A 21,066-nucleotide genomic window follows, 5' to 3' on the forward strand; every position below is an offset into this window, starting at 1 on the left:
ATAAAGAAGAAAAAACTACATTGGCATATTTAAGACAAACACTTTCCTATACACACTATCCACTGGACAGTCCCCTTAGCAATGACAAAGAAACTTCTACTTCAACAGACATTTTCATTTCCATCTAAACGCCCTCGTCGTGTCGGCGCCTCCTTGTGGCGTAAATCATACAAAGAGTCAGAATGCAGAACCAGCAAACCATAGAAATGTTCTGTTCTTTTTTTTGCTCCTTGATAAAAGAATATAAAAATGTTCTAAGTCTTTTTTCTTATTTGTTCAAATGTTGAGTTGTGTATTAAAATAGATCTGTTTAAGCACTGCACAGTTTCTCCCGGAGAAGATTTCTAGAAATGGATGACGAGGTTGGGCACGGGTGATGGGAGGGGCCTTTTTTAACGGTTGATTCCCAGGAGGCGGGGTCTGAAGGGGGCGGTGTCGATGTGACAGACGCTGATATGGTTTGTTAACGTCACCGCGAGCGTTCGGCTCTCAGGTGAAACTCAAACTGCATCAAGCGGCGCCGCAGCGACAGGAAGCAGCTGCTCACTGATCATGACTCCATTCGTTTAAAAAGGCAAATGAACCAGAAACCGAGCCGGAGATGAAACAATCAGCTGATAAATAACTTTTGTTTCTTAAACCGAGAGTTTCCCACAGTTTTTACATGTTTCTTTATTATAACTGTTTATTCTGATCTAAACAAAACAAGATATATGACGTCTTTGTAATCGTCTTGATCTTGATAATTAACAAACTACTTTAAAACCTCGACTCAGACTTTGTTAAAACGTCTCAGACAAACTCCAGGCTCCGTATTCAGACTTTAAACGTTTCTATTTTATTTGATGTAGTCGAGAATTCGAGGTCTGAACCTTTAAATTAGAAGAGTTAAGTAAAACAGATTTCAGGTCAGAGTTTGTTTACGTGTAGAATCGATTTAAATTTAGAAAGTTAAAGTTTGAATGAATCTGTTTGTCAGACAAAGTTTTAAAAAGCTTAGTTTGACTTTTTATATAGTTTCAGATTCGTGAAGTTTGTGATCGAGAGGAAGTCGCTTCACTGATCGACCTTTACATCTGGTTGTATAACGTTTGTTTCTTCAGGAACATTATCATGATATATTTATTAGTTTAACTTTGAGTGGGACTTGTTGAACGAGGATTTAATTTCTATGCAGACAAAGTTTCTCCAACAACACGGTTCAGTATCTTCGATACGTCACAGAACAAACACACGATCAGGATATGATGCAATTCAAATAAAATCATCTCTAACATCACAAGTCTTTTCTCTTTTCTTGATAAAGGCATTTTTCTCTGAATTATTTCCACCGTTTGTTCATGTTTGTGCATCAGCAGGTGTCAGAGGCTGCACCTCCACTGTGGTGACCACAGGAAATAAAAAATGGACTAAATCTAAGTCTTCAACATTTAGACGGAACCTCTCTGGACCAGCAGGAAGACTAGTGAGATCGATGGAGCGGGCGAGACGTGACGGCGGCGCCCTGGTTCTCTGTGTTGTCCCCAGGACGCCGTCCTCTGCGTCCCGCTCGTCCACCGATGGTCAAAGTGGTGTTGCAGTTTGACAGAGTTGTCCCATGTGTGAGTGACTGGTTTATACAAAATGACGCAAACAAAGACGGAAACCCTGGATTGAAAGGATTTGTACTTGAGGCAGTGTTCGTCTGTCGGTTCACCGGCTCGTCACCGTGGAAACGCTCCGAAACACCAGTAAAAAAAGATTCAACGCCAAAAATATCAAACAGGCAGGGAGGAGGACAAAAGCACAACGGACATGTGATGAATGATCCCAGTACAAAAACAAAGAGTTTTTGGCATATTTTCTATACTGGTTAAAGGGGAACGGGGGATGAGCGGGTGCATCGCACGCGGACTGAACTCAGGAGTCAACGTGTTGTGTTCGAGTGCAGCTGGGAACAAACCAAACTGGAGGTTGGAACTGTTTGTTTCCTCAAACAAGAAAATGAGCTGATTCTTCTTTTCAGAAGCAGAAACAAGGAAATTACTGAAAAGCATCAAATCTAAATTTAACATGGAAACGTTTTCACCTTTCAGAAGAAAAGGAGAAAAAAACGTATGAAATCAGGTTTGTTATTTAAAGGAGACATAAGATCTTTTTCACTGTTTCTTTCCTCTCCTGTGTTTGAGTGAATTCAAAGTTCTGCAATTAAAAAGCTGTCACTCTGTTCTCCTGCTCCTGAAGCTCCTCAAACTCCTGAAGCTCCTGAAACTTCTGAAGCTCCTGAAACTCCTGAAGCTCCTCAACCTCATCAAACTCCTGAAGCTCCTCCTCACTCATCTTATTTATGCTCAACATTAGATACTCATATGGAATCAGAGCGTTCTGTCCATGATCTGCTTTTATTTCCTATTTATGCAGCTTTTTGAACGTGCGAACATATGACACTTTATGTCTAAAAATTATCAACCTGAATATGTCTCCTTTAAAGATCAAACGTCGACCAAATAAATGAAAAACCAATGATTTTAAATCTGAATCAAACTCATGTTCTTGTTTGTCAGTTTTACAAACAGGACTCGCTTCAGTTTCAGATGTTTGACAACCAAGAAAACCTGCGATGATGATATTAATAATCATAATAATCATAATAATAATACAACATATGTACAGTGATCCCCTTGAATACTCCAAACTTACATTTATCAACAGGCATCAGCATGAAAATACTAAAATCTCCACTAGAAACGCTAATTTCTGTAGTTTTATCTTAAATACTTTTTTCTTTGACTTTAACTCTATTAATACTGAAAAAAAGTTATTCTCTGTTTTTGTTTGAAGGCTCGTTTACATACACCATGAAACATCTTCCTGAATTATTATGGCAAAAAACATTGTTCATAGGAGAATGAGAACAAACATCTACTCAGATATATCAATGTACAGTCGTTCACTTGCATCCACGCTCGTTTGCTCCTCTAGACGAACTCGCCCGTTCTCTCTCGCTAAGCGCAGAACGGTTTTATACCTGTGTTAAAAAAGGGAAATATCTTTCGGAGCGCGCAGAAAAACTCCTGGTTTCCTGCGGCGGCTCAGTCGTCTAACGTTTTGTAATAAATACATTAAGGCCAAGAACATGAATAAATAGAAAAGAACTTAAAAAAAGAAAGAAATCTCGTAAGCACTGTAGGTGTTGGAATTTAAAAAATACTTGAATCGAGTGGAGGGTCGAGGCTCCGTTTGTTTCGGCTCTCGGAGAAAAGATGGAAACTTTGAAAGAAATCACCGTCCTCGACGACCGCAGGGGGCGGGGCTAGTTGTCGACACTGTCCTGGCTGAGGGCGTGGTTCTTCTGCAGGGGTGTGTCCGACGGCCCCGGGGCGGCGGTGCTGGTGGGTTTGATCCAGGACTGGGAGAGCAAGGAGGTGGCGATGGTGGCCGTGGTGGTCATGGTGACCTGGATGAGCTGGTCGCGCTGGATCAGCCTGATGAGAGCCTTGAGGCGGTCGAGCGACGCGTGGGTGTCTCTCTGCTGGTCGAGGAGTCGCTCCCGCACGTCCTGACATTGCTGCGGAAACAACACGGTCACTTCCTGTCTTTCACAGTCACATGACCTCAGGCCGTCAAATCAGCTGATCTACGACTTCATCGTTTAGGATTCATCAGATAAAAGACCTGTTTGTCTGGAGTATGTGTGTTAGTGTGTGTGTGTGTGTATGTGTGTGTTTGTTTGTTTACCTTCAGCGTCTGGTTGAGTTGTTCGTCTTGTTCCTCCAGATGAGAACATTCTTTCTTCAGCTCGTTGTTTCTTCTCAGGAGTCGTCGCTTCTCCTCCTGTCTCACTGCTCTCTCACACACACACACACACACACACACAAACACACACACTTCATCAGAGCATGTATAAAACAACACACACACACACTCATGTGAAGACAGATGCTCGTTCTCACCCGTCTTGTGTGTAACGTAGGACTGAACAAAGTTCTGAGGCCACGACATGTTTTCTTTGTTCAAAACCTGAGGAGCAGACGACATCATCATCATCTTCATCTGTGTTTGTCTGTTTTTCTCTTTAATCTGCTTGATTGTTTAAATTACAGAAAGATCTTGGAAACTGTTTCCAGTCTTTATGCTAAGCTAACTCTGTGAATGAAACTCACTTTCATCTCATCTTTTCTTTTTGAGTTAAAATAAACAGCCACTGACGTCAGTGTAGTGAGTGCAGTACCTTCTTCTGACACTTGGGGCAGTACCAGGGGCCCCTGGGGGGGGTTCTGAGGGGCGGCTGGAGGCAGGGGGGGTGGAAGGCTCGGGGGCAGTTGTGGCAGAGCTGCAGTTCTCCATCCTCCTTACAGATGGCACAGTGGTCGTCATGCTCCACGTCCTCCTGAGGGGGCGCCAGATCACCAGTTAACCATCACATGATTCAGATTTAATAAACTGTTTCTGTTTTGTTAGAACTTTTAATTTGAGTCAGAAACATAAAAACTGTGAAATTTGAAGCAGCAGTGAAATGACACAAAGAGGAATCTCATTGTTTTCTGTTAAAATTAGTTCACACAAATTTATTATTGGACAAAATTAAATATTTGAAACTATCAGATAAAAACCAAACATTAATATGACGTGTTCATCAACTTCAGACTTTTACATTTTCCCAGCCGAAGAAATTTGGACGCATTTTAAAAAGTAAAACATTATGGTGTCATGTGACGTACCTTCCAGCAGAAATCCTCAGAGTCTGGCGTGTGAATGGAAGCAGAGCAGAGGTTAGTGGCAGCACGTAAAGGTTAAAGGTTAAGAGTTAAAGGTGAAGACGAGCAGCAGGACAACACCACAGAGGAAGAACCGGACAACGGTAAGGCTCCTTTCCTATGTCAATCCTCTCCTTTCCTAACTACTCAATCATCTCCTTTCCTAACCACTCAATCATCTCCTTTCCTAACCACTAGTCTACACTATACCTACTTTACAATCTCGAACTAAAAGCTTAAACTCAAGAATACTAGTCATCACTTCTTCCTGTTTACATCACATGACCAGCGAAAGATCATGTGACATGTTTTTAGGTAAGTTAGTGTGGGAGGAGCCTCAACGGAAGCAGAAGTAATTGAATTGTTAGTTTTATTTTATTAGTTTTTATTTTCTAGACTCGTTTATTTATCCGTTTGCTGAAGCTTTTACTCATTTTTCTTCTCAAGCAGATTTTAGTGTTTTCTTTCTTTCTTTCTTAAAAACATGTTCATGAATGAAAGTAAAAAAATGTGAAAGTTTTATTCTTCATTAATATGTTTTTGGATAATTAATTGAAATGATCATTTCAGTTCTGAATAAAGTTGAACGTGTTTTACCTCGTGCTGACAAGTAGAGGGCGCTGTTCAGATAATGTGACGCCAGTCGTTTACGCTGCAGAAACAAAAACATCAGATTAAAACGTGAGACTTGTTTCTACGACAGTTGAATCTCTGAAGTGAAAGTTGAGTCTGTGAAGTGAAAGTTGAATCTGTCGTCAGTACTTCTCTGACCTCGGGCTCGAACATCCCGCTGTACGCCGGGTTGGCCGTGCTTCGTCTCTTTCTCTCCTGACGCTTCATCTGAATCTCTGCTCAAACAAAAGACACAAAATCATAATTTAATCAAACAGAAACAAACGTTTTCTTACTTATTAATGAATACGGAATGAACACAATGAACTCTTAACATCGGGTGAATAAGAGTCAAGCTCCTGAACGTGAACTCACCCTCCAGATGTTCCGTGGTGACGAGGCCGAGCGCAACCATGAAGGCGATTTTCTGTCAGAGACGCAGGGAAGACGTTAGCGAAGCTGCAACAAGTCAGCGTCGCTGTCGCTTCATTTATCAGTTTGAAGGTTTCTCACCTCGTGGTCCTCGTCCTCGTCCTTCTCCTGCGACGGGGACTTGGGAGTGGGCGGAGCCTCCTGTGGTGGCAGGTCGGCCGCCGGGGGCTCGTCGATGCTGCTGGGCGCTGGCGGCTGGATTATTATCACCTGGAAACACAGACACACAAAGAAAGATAAAACATCTGCTTTTCATTCTTCAACTTCTGATCAGAGGAATCTCTTTCTAAAATATATCTAAATAAATCAAAAGAAATTTCACAAAACTTAATCGTTCAAACCTGTTAATAATGAAAGTTTCTCTTTCAAAATAAAAGTCTTCTTCTGTGTCAAAAAAGTTTAAAATCTGTGAAAGGCTGGTTTAAATGCTGTTGACTACATCATTTAAAATCCTTTTATAAATATGATTTTCTGTTATGAATGTGAGTTTAAATCAAAGTGTTGATCGTTTCTTCTCCGTCACTGACGTCTGATTAGTAAATGAACAGTGGTTGCACCTTGACGGCCTCGCTGACAGCAGACACTCCGTTTCCTGTGGCGGGAGAAGCTGCAATGATGGCGTACGCCACGCCGGGTCCGGCAGAGGCGTGCTGGGCCGGGCTGCTGGGGTCCGGGCCCCCCGACGGGCCATGGGGAGGGGCCGGGGGCGGCGAGGCGTCGCTCTGGCCGTTGGGCTGCTGGTCGGGACTGAAGGTGCTGTTGGCGGTGGGCAGGGTGGGGCCCTGGCTCTTGGGACTGACCACGGCGGTGGCCCTCTGCAAGCCGAGCGGCTGCAGCTCCTGACACGGGCTGTGGGTGTGGGGAAGGCTGTCCGGGATCTGGGTCTTTGGCCTGACCTGCACAACGACCACGAGAAACTGTTAATCACTCCGACGGCTTCAGGACCTGAAACTAAACTAAACTGATCCCGTCTCACTTTAATATGATCTGAAGAAAACACATGCCTCTATACAGGTTACCATAGTAACCACTGTGCGCTCGAACAGGATTAAACCTTCTTTCTCAACACTCACTGAACTACATCTGAACTTTCAAAATAAAACAAATAAACAGTTTAATAAAACTTCACTTGATGAACTCAGAAACTGAAAGTTTTATAACAGCTGATAAGTTCCTTTATAAAACCAGGCGCCCCCTGCAGGACACATTGTGTGTCCTTTTACCTGTGTGTGTGTGTGTGTGTGTGTGTGTGTGTGTGTGTGTGTGTGTGTGTGTGTGTGTACCTGTGTGTGTGTGTGTGTGTTTGAGTGTGTGTGTGACTGTACCTGAGGTAGCACAGTGGCTGCTTGTCCTGCCAGCCGGTGCAGGGAGCTGACTTGAGGCACCTTGATGGGCACAGCAGTGAGAGTTCCCAGCATCTGAAACGAACACAACAGTGACACCAGTTACACATGAGCAGCTGTTTAAACATCTGCACTGACGTCACACTGTCAAGTCTCCTACAGGAAGTAAAGCAGCTTCCGATTTAACCTGAAACACATCATTCTGTTGTTGTAGTAACCAACATCAACCACAAGGGGATGTGCTCCACACTATCCTGGAGATCCACACTTATCATCATCAAATCAATCAAAACTAAATATTTTCTAAACTTAGAACAAGTAGAACAATCTGAGTCGGTGGAATGAATCCTGAGGTCTGAGCTGGAGACTGAAGGACGTGTGGAGTCTCTTCATTCTGCAGCGTTGGAGTTTTTCTGATGAAGAGAAACAGATTCTGTTTAATTCCTGTAAAGACTCAGAATCTCTGTCGGCTGCAGGCGACGTTAACACAGATTTCTTTCAGTTTAACCTCTGATGAAAATTTGAGCTTCACTAAAGCTTGTGAAGGAAACTGAAATCCTCCATTAAACCAGATTCCTCATCACAGTCAGAAGATTCTCTCTCTTCCCTCTCAACACGTCGCCTTAGAAACAAAGTGAAAGCAGCTGAAGCCTCAGTCTCTGCAGTTTGGGATTATTTGTTTAACTTTGACCCCAAAGATGAACTTATAAATTAAAAACTACAACTTTTAAACAATTTTTTAAGACAATAATATGAATGTAGGTTATATTTTTAATCCTGTCTTAAAAAACATTTTTGTTGTTTAATTAAATTGAGGTTGTTTTATAAAACTGTTCTTTATAAAAAACGAATTTTTCAACTCCAGAAATTCAAACATATTTCACATTATTTCTGAAACGTCTAGAAGCAAACACGTGGCCACGCCTCTTTATATTTTTATGTATTTTCCGTTGCGGATCCTCCTGTGCCATCTGGTGGTGGTGTCTCGTATGAAAGTAACACAAAGACAGTTTTTCTAAAAACTAAAAACTTAAGAATAATTAAAAGCGTTATTTAGTAGCGTTGAGATTTGAACATGTGTGTTTAAAACCGTGTGTAAATCTAATCGTTACTGGAACACTGATCTTTTCTAGATTCTTATAAAGCTGTTGACTGTTTATCTTCCAGCTGCAGCAGCTTCCTGGTTCTCAGACCTGATGCTGGCGTTCAGTAGATCAGCTGACATCGATTCAGCTCCAAGGTCAAACCTGCGCTGACGTCTGAGCGTCACACACACGACTGTGTGCTGGACAGACAGCAGAGACACAATCAGGCTGAGAATCAAGTCTGAATAAAGAAATTACTGCTGATTACTCTGCTTGTTGATTTAATCACTAGTATTAAAACATTCCTCGTCCTCGTCTCTAACTTTCTCTCAGACTCGTAGTTTCCCTGCGTCGTCTCCACCTCTCATCTGCTCGTCTGAAAATCTGAGAAATGAAATGAAGGAAACTTTCTCCTCCCCCCTGTGGTCTCCCCCTCCCCTCCCTTCATTTCTTTGTATTGTGCTGCAGCCGCTCAGTGAGGCGGGGGGAGGAGGCAACCGAGGCCTGTTCCCATGGAAACTGCAGAGATGAAAATTCTTGCAGTGCAGGGTCTTTCATTTTGGTAATTGCTGCTTCTTTTCCTCCAAACCCTCTCTCCTCCTCCTCCTCCTCCCAGTGCCGTTAACAAACCATGAAACTGTTTCTTATTTCATGATTGTTCTTTCTTTTAAATTCTAAAGTCCACAAGTTGAGTGACAGACGGCCGCTCTGCAGCAAACCCTCCACCCCCCCTCACAGAGGAGAGAGCTGTGTATTCACTGGAAACACATGAAAGTGCCTCATGCTTTCTGATGAGGCCGACCGAGAGGAACAAACCATGCTAACACTTTCCCTTTGTTTCCAGTCTTTGTGCTAAGCTAAAGCCAAACACAACACGGACACAATTCTGTTTCAGCTCTCATTTGAAAACACGAGACAACCAGAAGGACTCGAGTCGTCCATCTTGAAAATGTGAAAATTAAATCCTGGAGGCAGATTCTCACAGGCTCTCTGAAGAGTTGGTTTTGGATTGTGTGGCGTTTTCAGAGCAGTGAGTTCAGTTCTGGCCCGACTGAGAAAACTACCATCGTGTTGATATTCATATTTACATGTCATGTATTTTACATTTCCCTTCATCAAACAACCATAAGTTCTCATTACTGCTGCTACTGTCTTTTATAACGTTTCTATCGACTGTTGCTTTATTTCCTACAGATTCTATTTCTCAAACGTTCCTCACTATTTGTGTTTTTTCCTTTTTCCATGATTGTAAAACACGTTGGTTAAACTCCTGTAGTTTTTAAGGTGCTATAAGTAACTCTGACTGGAATTCATTGTGGTGGAGTTTCCACGGAAACAAATCTGTTTATAAAGTATAAATGATTTGATTTATCTCGATGAAAATGTGAAGCCTAAGAAACTCGAAATCTAACTCTGAGGTGTTTGTGGACAGTTGTTCCTGCAGCTGCCAGCAGAGGACGCTGCCTGAGGCCCAGTCAGCTCTGACACACACACGCGCACACACACGCACACGCACACACACACACCACCCCCTCCCCTCCATCTTCAGCATGAAGGTGAATAAAGAATCTTTCCATTTCATTCATGCTCTGAGCTGCAGGACGATAAACTGATGCTGTGAACAGACTTCACAACAACATCACTGTTCTTTATTATAACGAGTTCAAAATAAACCTGACCATGACTCAAACACTCTGGATTCAAGAAGAACAAGAAGGAGAAAACAACATCTGCACTAAAGCTGCAAAAACCTACATTTATTAAAGAGACAGAGTCTAAAAACGTGATTTAACTCTGATAATAAAATCTTCTCCTGGACCCAAACGTCTCCTTGTGTTTATCTTTCCTCTGATGTAGGAGCCAGGTTTGTATAACTTCATCAGGGAGAATTCAAAGTTCTGCAGGATGTCTTCAACCACCTTCATCAGCTGGAACATTCTCCTCATGAACCAGTGGAACGTCCCGTGAATCAGAATCTGTTTATCATCCTGAAACCTTATGAGGATCAAACAGAACGTCCACAAGAGTCAAGTCTTGTTCCAGTTCCCTGCTTGGAACATTCAGACGGAGCCTTCAAACATCAGAACAACCTTTCTACGAGCCAATAACATCTGGACCTAAAGTATAGGTCTCAAACTCCTCCTCCTCCACGAATCCAAATGGCCTCCAAACGCAAGATGGCAGCGTTTTCAAATAATAGATTTAACATTAAAGTCTCAGCTTGAATTCAAACTAGTTTACATCGTGTTCTCGTGTTCCCGATGAATTAAAGTGTCCGTTGTGTTCTGGTCTGAACGGATTCATCCTCCGTCGGTAGTTGCTCTGAGCTCTGAGAGGGAAATCGTCTGCTTGAAGACGTCTCACCGTCCTCCAGCTCTGATGAGACGAGGAGGCGGACGGCGAGGTCGACCTTGGCAGCTGTTTAAAGAGGCTGAAGAAGTCTTCTGAGGGCAGCGGGATGAAGAGCCACGACACAGATGCAGGATCAACGTTAAAGCAGCCGATTCTCAGACAGATTCTGAAGCTTCTTTATGTTCCTGCGTGTCAAGCTAACAGGCGCTAACACAACTGAGAGTGTTTACAGCTCAAGTGTTTACAGTGTTTCCAAGTTGACATCTTCGTCTTCTACGTGTACGGCCCCTCTTCCTCATTCTGAGATGTTTGTGTTCTTCCAGTTTCTCGTAAACCTATGAGCTTTCCAGATGAAGTTGAGTTTTCAGTCCTCGACACATTCACTTTCGTCCTCGACATTTGAACAGACATTAAAATCCAAACTGAGTTTGAACGTGTGATAGAAAGTTCATGTCCCTGAGTCGTGTTTTTCTTGTTTGCAGCTGCTCTCACTGACGTGTCGGGACAATGCAGCTTTACCTTGTGCACTCGTGCGGAGCATCAAACCCATTACACCTCATTATTGATCTTCAAATAAGCAGCCAGGTGGTCGAGAGGGCCCCCCCCCCATACACACACACACACACACACCTCCTCTCCGTGTGGCCTCTGATTGGCCGAGCTTTATGACTCTGGATTGGCGGAGGTGAGAAACGAGCAGACGCCTGTGAGGGGATTTTCTTTTTACTGCTCTGTGATAACGGGTGAGCAGCTGGGTGAGGAGCGTTCACACTGAACAATACAGTCATAAAGACCCGCCCCCCCATCCCCCCGTCCGACAGAGAGGCCGAGCGAGGTTGAGGAGAGCGAGGGAATGTGTCCAGATGACGGCTGAACGACAGAGGCATGTCATGATGTGAAAACTATAAAAACACATCTGGGCTTTATTTCACTTTAAATGATTTGATAAATGAAAACTTGTTTCTGTTCTTTCTTCTCCACAGAAACATGAAAACAAACACGTTCCCTCATGTGTGAGACGCGTCGCTGGACAGAACCTGCTGCACAGACTCGTGGATCATGGATCAGGAGACTGAGGGGCCTCCTCTCTCTGCAGGCTCCTACAACTACAGTCAACTGATCCTGGCTGTGAGCGGATGGAGGTGATGGGGCTGAATACAGAGCGAGGGGGGAGCAGACCTGAATCCTAACAGACCAAGACATGAAACTTTTTCTGTTTATCTGACACTTCTCTCACTGTGTGAACGTCACATGATAAAACACTGAGTGTTGATCTGCTGCTTCAGTATATCTGAGTTGTGTTGTTTCATTAACCTCCATCCACACACAGGGATCACAGGCCGACAGGTTCCGCCCCGACCGAACCTGTCGACAAGCAGGAAGTCGTCTCTGCTTCACCCAGCGACACAAAGTGACTCTGAGCCAACACACAGCTGATCGTCAGCTTCACACGACTCCTGCATCTGTGGCTCTGAGAAGCATGTGGGCTCCAGCTCCAGAGAACAGGCGTGGAGATCACATGACCAGAGACACATCTGTATCGATATGCATGTTTGATATGGTGCAGATGTTTCAGCCGTTACCTGAGACGGAGGCAGCTCCCCAGCTCTCCTGCTGCTGAACGTGTGGACTCCGGTGGCCGCCACCCTGCCGGCGGTCTGGAGGTTGATGGGGGACGTCTGCAGCGGCTCCGAACTCGCCACCTTCTGTCCGTTGATGTGTGCGGTCACCATGGAAACGGGAGCCTTGGCCGGCACCACAGAGATGGCGATGCTCTGGCTGGGCGGCTTGATGAGGGACAGCGGCTTGGTCGTCCCTACAGGACAAGTTCTGACCGCCAGCTTCTGTGAGAGAGAGAGACAGACAGGTTCAGTGAAATAGTCTCTAAACTTTATTAATATAATATGTCGTTAGAAACGTCTTACTCTTAAACTCTGAGAACATTTCAGAGCCTGAACTTTAACACTTTCACTGGAGTAAAGATGCTGAATCAGTCATTTTACTGCAGTAGAGAATATTTGTACTTTTACATCCTCTGCTGTTAATGCTTCTGTAAAACTGATACTGAAGCTGCTCGTCTACTGAGTCGCTACTGATACACACACACATGCACACACACATGCACACACACACGCACAGACACAAACACACACACACACACACACACACACGCACACAACCTCACACACCCCTCCCCCACCTCCTCCTCTTCAGCCTGGAAAAGAAAATACACCTCAAGATAAGTACATCTCACTTTCCCCTCCGCTTCATCCTCGCTCTGCTGAAAAGAAGAAGCTCTGTAAATATTTCATATTCCATCCCACTGCCCTTCTCATCCCACCACCACCACCGCTCACATGCTTTTCTATGGGCTTGTGAGAGGAAGGGAGGGGGGGAGGGGATATTACTTCTTCTCTGGACGAAGCAGTTTTGTGCATCCGCTTTAAAAAATTACAGTTACAGTTTAAAAGCATTTTCCGACCTGAGTGTCTTTGCTGAAGCGATCAGCAAAGAGGCCGACGCTTTGATTCCCCACATCAAATACCAGAGAAGAAGTAGAGCACTCACACTATATATATTTATATATCATATACGTGTGTGTTTGAAGGAAATAGTCCTGTGTTGATTTATTTTACATCTGCAGTTTCATTCGTTTGATTACACAAAAGTTTCTAAATGAGCTGATTTCAGCTGATGAAACTAACACACAAACACACACACACACACAGCGGTATTAGTCTCTATTATTCAGACTGTGAAGGGGGGGGCAGCGGGGGGCTGACGGACTCATTTTGGGCCTTGCTGCTGCATCACTAATCAGTAAGTCCTCCTTAAAAAACAGGCCAGACACTTAAGGTGGAACTGAAGTGTTTTCAGAGGATCCAGCGGCGGGGGAGGGGGAATATAAGTTTACAATTCCTAATGTCATTTTATGTGAATAAAAACTGTGACAATATTCTTTTTATTTTGAATGATAAGCTGTCTTATCATTCATAAATAAAGTAGAGCCGAACCAACATGGATTTGTGGGTCTGTTTCCGTATATGATTCAAGGTGTAACTGAGGTTTGATATTTTACAGTTTAACCATAAACCATAAGTTTACATCTTTTCTTGTTTAATATTAAAGTTTTCATATGAGCAGATAACTGCGGATACTGATTCTTGGTTATTTAACACTCTTACTCGATGCGTCTTATACTCGATGCGGGTTATTTTATTTTTCTTCTTCTGGTTGATTTCCCAGAAGCAGCGTCAGCCGCCTTCTTTCATTCATTCATGTTGTTGTTTATTAACAAAGAGCCGGTCGGCCTTTGTTTCACAGGATCAATGTGATCCACAGGCGGCCCTGCACCGGGCCGAGGGGCCGCCGCTCGCCATTCAGTGTGAGCTGGAGCAGGGCCTCCTCTGATTGTCTCAAAGGTCACATCTCATCTCCCGACCTCTCAGGGCTGAGAGCCGAACCCAGTCCCTCCTGGAGGGAGGGGACGGGGGGGCACCAGGTACCAGAGAGACTACAAGATGCTCAGAGAGGTTTTATTCTGAAACACCGGGCATTAGATTAAAAGAGGAAGTGATTCTCTGAATGTTGTTATGTTCTCATTTAACCGATTATTCTTATTCTCTGATAAAAAAAGAAGGTAGTGAAACATTCATAAAATGTTTCCCAAACTAACGTGATCTTTAAGTCTTTATAAGAACAAACAAATTACTTATTCATATTAACGTATACTGAATGTGAACTATATATAAAAACATTTAAAAAAGTGAAAACTGTCAATTTTGGCCTTTATGCATAAATAAAACCACGTACAACAATTAACTGACACTCTTCTTCTAGTTTGATTGTTAGTTTGATCAGGAAATAAACAATTAAATGGTCTTAGACTGTTTTTATAATGCGGAAGATGAATATTTTTGTGTTGCAGGAAACTGGAGGAACCTTCGAACCAGGATTAACTGACGGTAAATTACCTTCTGGGTTCTTCAAAAGCTGCGAGGGATTTATCCTGAAGAGAAAACCTGTGACTTGAATACAGCGATAGCCCGACATCCCTCCCAGTAATGGACATGCTGAAATGAAACTGATATCCATCTGAAACATCCAACTAACAGGGGGATTTACTGAAATGTCAGAGAAACCTAATTCATTCTGAACCGGCCTCTGGCGATTTCAAACTCTGGTGAAATCCCGGAGAACAAGGTCAGAATGTCGGCTGACGAACGTCTCGCTGCAGCAGAGTCACTTCATCGTGAGACTGAACAGCGTCAAAACAAGAATCTGAACGTTTTCCTTTCTCCTCAGTGTTTTCATCCAGCTGCTGTTTGTCTTTATAAACAGAACTTTAGTTCAGTCTTACAGGATTTAATGTTTCTTTATGTCTTGTTTGTTCCTCTACTCCTGAAAAATACAGATAAACTAAAAAACCTTCACCAGTTTGATTAATTAGTGGAGAGAATTCCACAGCTGCATTATGGTATAATACAGCTGCTGCTCATCCACTTATCAACTCTGGTTTCAGGACCTTTTAATAATGACTCTTATTAATATCTTTATTTTGATCTGTCAGCAGAAAGCTGCAGTACATCCCACTGGCTCCTGATTGGTGGATCACGCTGGGATTTGGACCACACACTGACACCTGACCAGACGTCTGTGGTCCGCTTCCTAACGAGCCATTTTCTCCGTGTTCAGTTCCGACTGTGTTAATTGGACGCAGGCAGCCGAGGCTTTCCTCATCGTCCACTCAGCGTTCACCTTTCGTCCACACGCTCTAATGACAGCCGGACGCTGTGATGCTTCAGCGAGGCGGAGCAGATGTTCACGGATAACTGTTAAAAACACGGAAACCAGGAGATACTAGGATACTAGGATTCCTTCAGTTATGGTTTTACTCAGGAGCTGATTTCTGCTCAGGTGTTTCCTCCTCTTCTCAACAAGCAGCTGATTCAATCCAGTAAAAAGCCGGAATAAAGCAGCTTCACGTTAAATATCAGTGTTTCTCAGATGCTGCACAACGTCTCTGAGCTGCTGCTAACTTCACTATCCAGTTAAATAGAATGCCTGTCCTGTGGTTGTTGGCTTTCACCGACCAGGGCAGTTAGATTTATATGAGCTCACCTTGATATTTGACCCAAATCTCATCAGTTAATCAGTGAGTCTCAGTGACCATTTGTACCAAACGTGAAGAAATGTTTTGGTTTGAAAACATAAGGTAAGAACGCGTCTCAGCTACAGCACAGGTCTGGTAGTTGAGTTACAGATTGAAGCCGTTCTGCTGAGGTGTCTCCTTCAGGACGAGTTTAACAGGATCTGTGGACACGTCTCTGCTCTCGACAGAATCTAATTCGCTGGAAGGCCACAGCTAAGGTCATCCGTCAGCCGGCGCTGTTTACTGCAGATCCAGCGAGCGGACAGGATTATCCACACTCATTATGTGCTCCGGTTTGATAGTGTGCCTTTGAGATAACAGCGCTGCTGAAAAACGCATTAGTAGCTGTTCAGATTTTCATCAGCGCAGCTGCCAGACGCTCTCTTTGTTTACACTCCATTTACCAGTGAGGCCCTTCACTCCTGAAAGGTGCTGAGCAGACGGGGGTGCAGTCCGTCCTTTTTACACCAGTGAAGAAGAAAAACTCCCATCCGTCACTTCAGGAGTGAAACAAGAGAAACACACGTAGAGAGAATCAGCTGTGAGAGTGTCCTCAAAGTGGGGACACGAGTAGAGCTGACCAACCCCCCCGGAGGTCCATTGAGGAACAGGTCTGGAGCTTTCTATCACATCCAGGTTCCTCATGGAGAAGGAGCGTTTCAATGGAGTTAGTGGGCCCCAGGTAAAAGGGACACCAGGGGCCCCACATCCAACTAAAAACAAAACAGAAACAGAAAGTTTGCGGCATGGGGCCTCGTTAGTCTCGTGAAGACGGCTTCTCTCAGGGCCCCCTCTCAGCTCAGGGGCCCCTCTCAGCTCAGGGGCCTCCTCTCAGCTCGGGGGCCTCCTCTCAGCTCGGGGGCCCGTGTCTGCCTATTGCAACGTGACTGATCCTGAGAAGCTACTGAATGAAGTTTATTTCTTCAGCAGCTGTTTCCAATGCACAACAGCAACATTTCAGTTAAAGGAGGAAGAAAGAATCTTTACATCTCTGCTTCATGAGACTGATTCTCAGCTGCAGCAGCAGTATCAAATCATCTTTGCACTTGACATAAACGAGTTATCGAAGCTTTAATATCTGAGGTTTGACGATGCAGTCGGTTCAGTGGAGACAAACGTGATTGAAATCGTTTTCATCAGGATGATATGATGAGATTGAACAAATATTAAATCTTCTACAGGAACCAGAACCAGAAGCAGAGAGACTCAGAACCACCAGAACCACAGAGTTCAGTAAATGGTTTGTTCTGGTCCCAGGAACCAACCCCCCCTGGCAGAGGGTCATCTTATCAGCAGGGGCACACAGGACAGAGATTGGCCCCGGGCCCACAGCTTGGCAGACGGGCGTCACAGAGACAGAGGCCCCTGCTGCTCCACATGTGGAGGTGCAGCCAGGAAAAACAGCGTCTGTCCGGGCAGCGGTGAGACCGGTGGCTGAGACCCAGCACAGGGTCCACCGACCGCCTGTCCCCCCGGGACAAAGACTATCTCGACCCACTGGCGTCTGTGTAAATGTGACAAACTCCAGCTCAGGATGTGATTGTGAAGCAGAGCAGGTTCACCCGGCCGTGGATCATCTCATCACGAGTCTGCAGCAGGACACAGCGAGACGACCAGGGGACAGAGACAAGTCCAATAACGTCAGAGTCATGCCTCAGATTAGGTTTGAAGTGATGAATGTTTTAGTCCCTGAGCTGAGACACGTCAACCTGTAGTTAAATATTGAAGCAGCTGCTAAACAGAATAAAAACCACTTCTCACTTCTCAGGAGACAAAACTCTGAAGGAGACAAATGTGAATTTAAACGACTTCACTCCCATCGAGAAACGATGCATTTTAAAAACGAAGAAAACAAGGTTTAGAGACAAAGACGCTTCGTCCACAGGAAACAAGACAGGACGAGTCAAACTTACACTGTCCAACGTGTTTCATGATCTCCAGGTTGCATCTAAAATCACTGACTGTAAATTCTAGACTTAATATTCTTTGTTTTCACTTAATAACATTTAATCTTATTTAACTATCTCCACAATCAATACTGACTGACTCCAGCACAAGATGGCGACACACAAACACACAAACATACATATATATAAATATAAATGAAGTGTGGACTGATGAAAGTGTGTCACTGCTCCTCTTCTGTCATCGACCACAGAACAAACATTTAAATGTTCATCATTCAGCTGCATCAGAAACACGAGGAAGCGTTTAGTCAAACTGTGACGTTCAGTTCACTGCACGACTTCTCTCCCAGGATGTGATCATGTGGTCAGTCTCCACCCGTCACACCGGCAGCGGACAATAAATCCATTTAAATGCAAACCAAACACGCCCCGGGCTTCATCTCCCTCATGTTCACCGGAATGTGACACACACACAGACACTTACACACACACGCACACACACACGTACACACACTGAACCCACGGGGGGGAATCTACACAACCAAGGCAGAGACAATCAATCAATGCATTGATTAATGGATCAATGACACCTCTGATTGGTAATTAAGTATTTCAGAGATGTTTAACTACAAACAGTCGATGGTCACAGATTCTCAAACCTGAAAATGAACTTTAATCTGATGGAAACTGAAGAAAACTGAATAAATAGTTGTGATATTTAGTTTTTTTCTGAGTCGACTTGTTAAACGACCCTGAGACAGAAGCTTTAATTACAGAATCTGATTCGGTGACGACGACGCTTAGATCGATCGCCTGCGTCGACACTAATCACTTTGTTTTTCGGACGACGTGCTGCCTTCAGGGTCTCTCAGGAACTCTCAGCCTCAGACTTGGCTTTTTCTCTCAATTCACTTTTCAGCAAAGAGCCCAGCAGGCGTTTCACGAACTGAATGTGAAAACAGACCAAACTGTTTCTGAGCCGAGGCCGTTGCCCTGCGGACATTTACATCATCAGTCTGAGTTGATGGGTTTTCAGAAGTGATGGAGCAGCGGCGCCACACACACGGACTGAGGTAGATAAACGTTCTGTTGTAAGAAGTGTGAAAGCTGCATGTTTCAGTTGGTCTGTGCTCTAAACTGATCAGTGAGCTCGGGGTCTGGGATCTGAGGCGTCTGCAGCTGCACAAGCTGTGGAGAAATGTTGCTATAGCGACGTGTCACTCGATCACGGCGGGAGAGTCGGTGTGTAAATGAAACAACGAGAGGAAAACAGAGCGAGTGAAGTTTGATGTGAGTCGAGGTTTGAATCCTCCCGAGGTTCGTTAAAGCTTTGCGGCTCGGCCCTCGTTTTGATAAGAGCTCAGCGTTGTTGTTGTCAGGGCAACGTCTTCGTGTGCATCAGGCTCCTTTCATTTCTTCCCATCAGCCTCAGCGAGAGACGGGGGTGCACCCAGCAGGTGAGAAGAGGCAGGTGACTGATGCTTTTATACTGAAAGTAAGTTTCCTGTCCGGCAGATGCAGTCCCTCGCTGCTTCCTGTTTGCTGTGGTTTCTTCTTCATCTCTGTGAATCACCTGAAGCTTCTTACAGTACAACATTGCATTTGGCTTTTAGCTCAGTAACATCACTTTTCATTTTTTAAATCTGTTTGTGATCAGTTTCTGTTGAAGCTCTGCTGAAGAGTCAGAGTCTTCAGTTAATCAGATCAGTGGAATGCAATGATCTGGACGTCTAAGAGAGGAATTTGTCTGGAGGCCGTAATAAAGACATCTGCTCCTCGCACACCTTCAGCCGAGGATACTGAGCGGCAGCGACAGCCACAATCACAAAGCGTCAAAAGGTCAGAGTCTATATTAAGTGCAGAGTCGAGGAGAAGCGATGGCGCCGCAGCTGCGTCCGCTGATCACCTCGAATCTGCTCCTCTAATCGCTGATAATAGGGTCATGAGAAACGGCGGCGAGAGCAGCAGCGGACGTTATTGGTTCTGATTAAAAGGCGGCGAGTGTCGGTCTGAGCAGCTCGGCCTCCGTGAGCGAGCTGCTCAGACCGACACGCTAACGTGCTCCAGCCTGATCTGAAATCTATCAATTATAAATCTGAAGAAGCAACGAGTCGTTTCAGTGACTGAGTTGATAAACAGAGAAAATAAAAAGTTATTTAAGGAGGTGATTTTAAATCAAACCACTTATTTAACAAACTGATTCATCACCTGCAAGTTTCTGTTGTTAAAACTGGGATTTTATTTAAGATCATAAATGATGCAGTAAAAAATCCCTGTTTTCTATCACCACAGTTGTCAACGGGATTTTAAGAATGGGATTAAACATTATTTGATGAAATGTCCAATCAGTGAGTTTAGTTTTGTCCCAGTGTCGATCAGAGCTGGTGCATCATGGTGGAATTCAGATGTTTCCTGAAGCTGGATGGAAGGGTCATGTTTCCTCTCTCCTCAACCAGCAGCTCAGATTCCAGCCTCACCAGCGACTCTCGACTCGTTCAGCCGGGACTTGGCAGAACGTCTCGGAGCTGAGAGCACTCGACCAGAACCAGAGGGCGTGTGACAGAGTCCAACTGGCCCGTGGGAAGCCCCCGGTGCCTGGGTTGCTGCCGCAGAGACAACAAGCGTTTAACATGTTGGATTAGCCGGGATTAAGAACGTCTGCTGAGCTAAATGAGAGCAGAGCGCTGGTTTATCTCAGCTGCTGCAGGAGGAGAAATGAAGAATAAAATCATTTCTCTTAAAGGAGAATGAAGGTTTTCACCTGCAGTGGATTTATCTGAGTCTTGTGTTTGACAACTGAATTTTCCAGGTTTACATTTAGTTAAAAGTCTCAGTTTTAGGATCCTGAGTCTGTCTCAACACTAAAAACCTGCTAATGTCCAACTTTAATCATCTTTTAAAGACATCAACTGACAATTCCTGTTTATTTGTGTGGAATATTGAGACGTTCATTTGATTTTTTTTAGAATCTAAGGACACAAACCTGGTGACTAATTATATTTACATGACAAAACCCCCATCATTATAATTATAAAATATTAATTATTAAGGTTAGGGGTCAATAACTTAAGTGTCAACTATTCATACTATGCAACAGAATCCAGAAAATCATCAGCAGAATAATCAATAATGAAAATTATGATTCTTCACAGCTTAGAATGATGGATCTAAGAAAAAATTGTAACTCTTTGGTTTTGGTGAATTTCTATCAGAACGACTGAAGCTGTAATGTTATGAGACTGAACTATCACAGACATCATGTCAGTTTTTCATTAAACAATAGAAAACAGAAAAAAAGTTTCACTCTACGCTGACGATATCTTATTGTTTGTTTGTATTCTCTAAAATGTCCTCCCGCAAAATCTCTAAATAACTTTTTAAGACTTTCAGGATATCTTGAACCATATTTATCTATTAATTATTTTACTTATATTATTTTCCACCTAA

At 43.9% G+C, this 21,066-nt stretch overlaps 1 protein-coding gene across 1 annotated transcript in view; it reads right to left on the bottom strand.

The window, feature by feature from the left end:
- Nucleotides 1–2,664: 2,664 nt before the first annotated feature.
- phf21b (PHD finger protein 21B) overlaps nucleotides 2,665–21,066 on the bottom strand; it is a 45,013-nt gene continuing 26,611 nt past the window's right edge. Inside the window, exons 3-14 of the mRNA XM_061077871.1 lie at nucleotides 12,144–12,404; nucleotides 7,106–7,198; nucleotides 6,338–6,676; nucleotides 5,862–5,990; nucleotides 5,724–5,775; nucleotides 5,508–5,584; nucleotides 5,334–5,388; nucleotides 4,701–4,723; nucleotides 4,211–4,369; nucleotides 3,933–3,999; nucleotides 3,718–3,821; nucleotides 2,665–3,547 (exon numbers count right to left, since the gene is read on the bottom strand). Coding sequence (XP_060933854.1) covers nucleotides 3,293–3,547; nucleotides 3,718–3,821; nucleotides 3,933–3,999; nucleotides 4,211–4,369; nucleotides 4,701–4,723; nucleotides 5,334–5,388; nucleotides 5,508–5,584; nucleotides 5,724–5,775; nucleotides 5,862–5,990; nucleotides 6,338–6,676; nucleotides 7,106–7,198; nucleotides 12,144–12,404 — 1,614 coding nt within the window. The 3' untranslated portion in view covers nucleotides 2,665–3,292. The remainder of the gene's footprint in view (nucleotides 3,548–3,717; nucleotides 3,822–3,932; nucleotides 4,000–4,210; nucleotides 4,370–4,700; nucleotides 4,724–5,333; nucleotides 5,389–5,507; nucleotides 5,585–5,723; nucleotides 5,776–5,861; nucleotides 5,991–6,337; nucleotides 6,677–7,105; nucleotides 7,199–12,143; nucleotides 12,405–21,066) is intronic.

The sequence above is a fragment of the Limanda limanda genome, chromosome 1, assembly GCF_963576545.1.
Source record: "Limanda limanda chromosome 1, fLimLim1.1, whole genome shotgun sequence".
In the NCBI taxonomy this organism is placed as follows: domain Eukaryota; kingdom Metazoa; phylum Chordata; class Actinopteri; order Pleuronectiformes; family Pleuronectidae; genus Limanda; species Limanda limanda.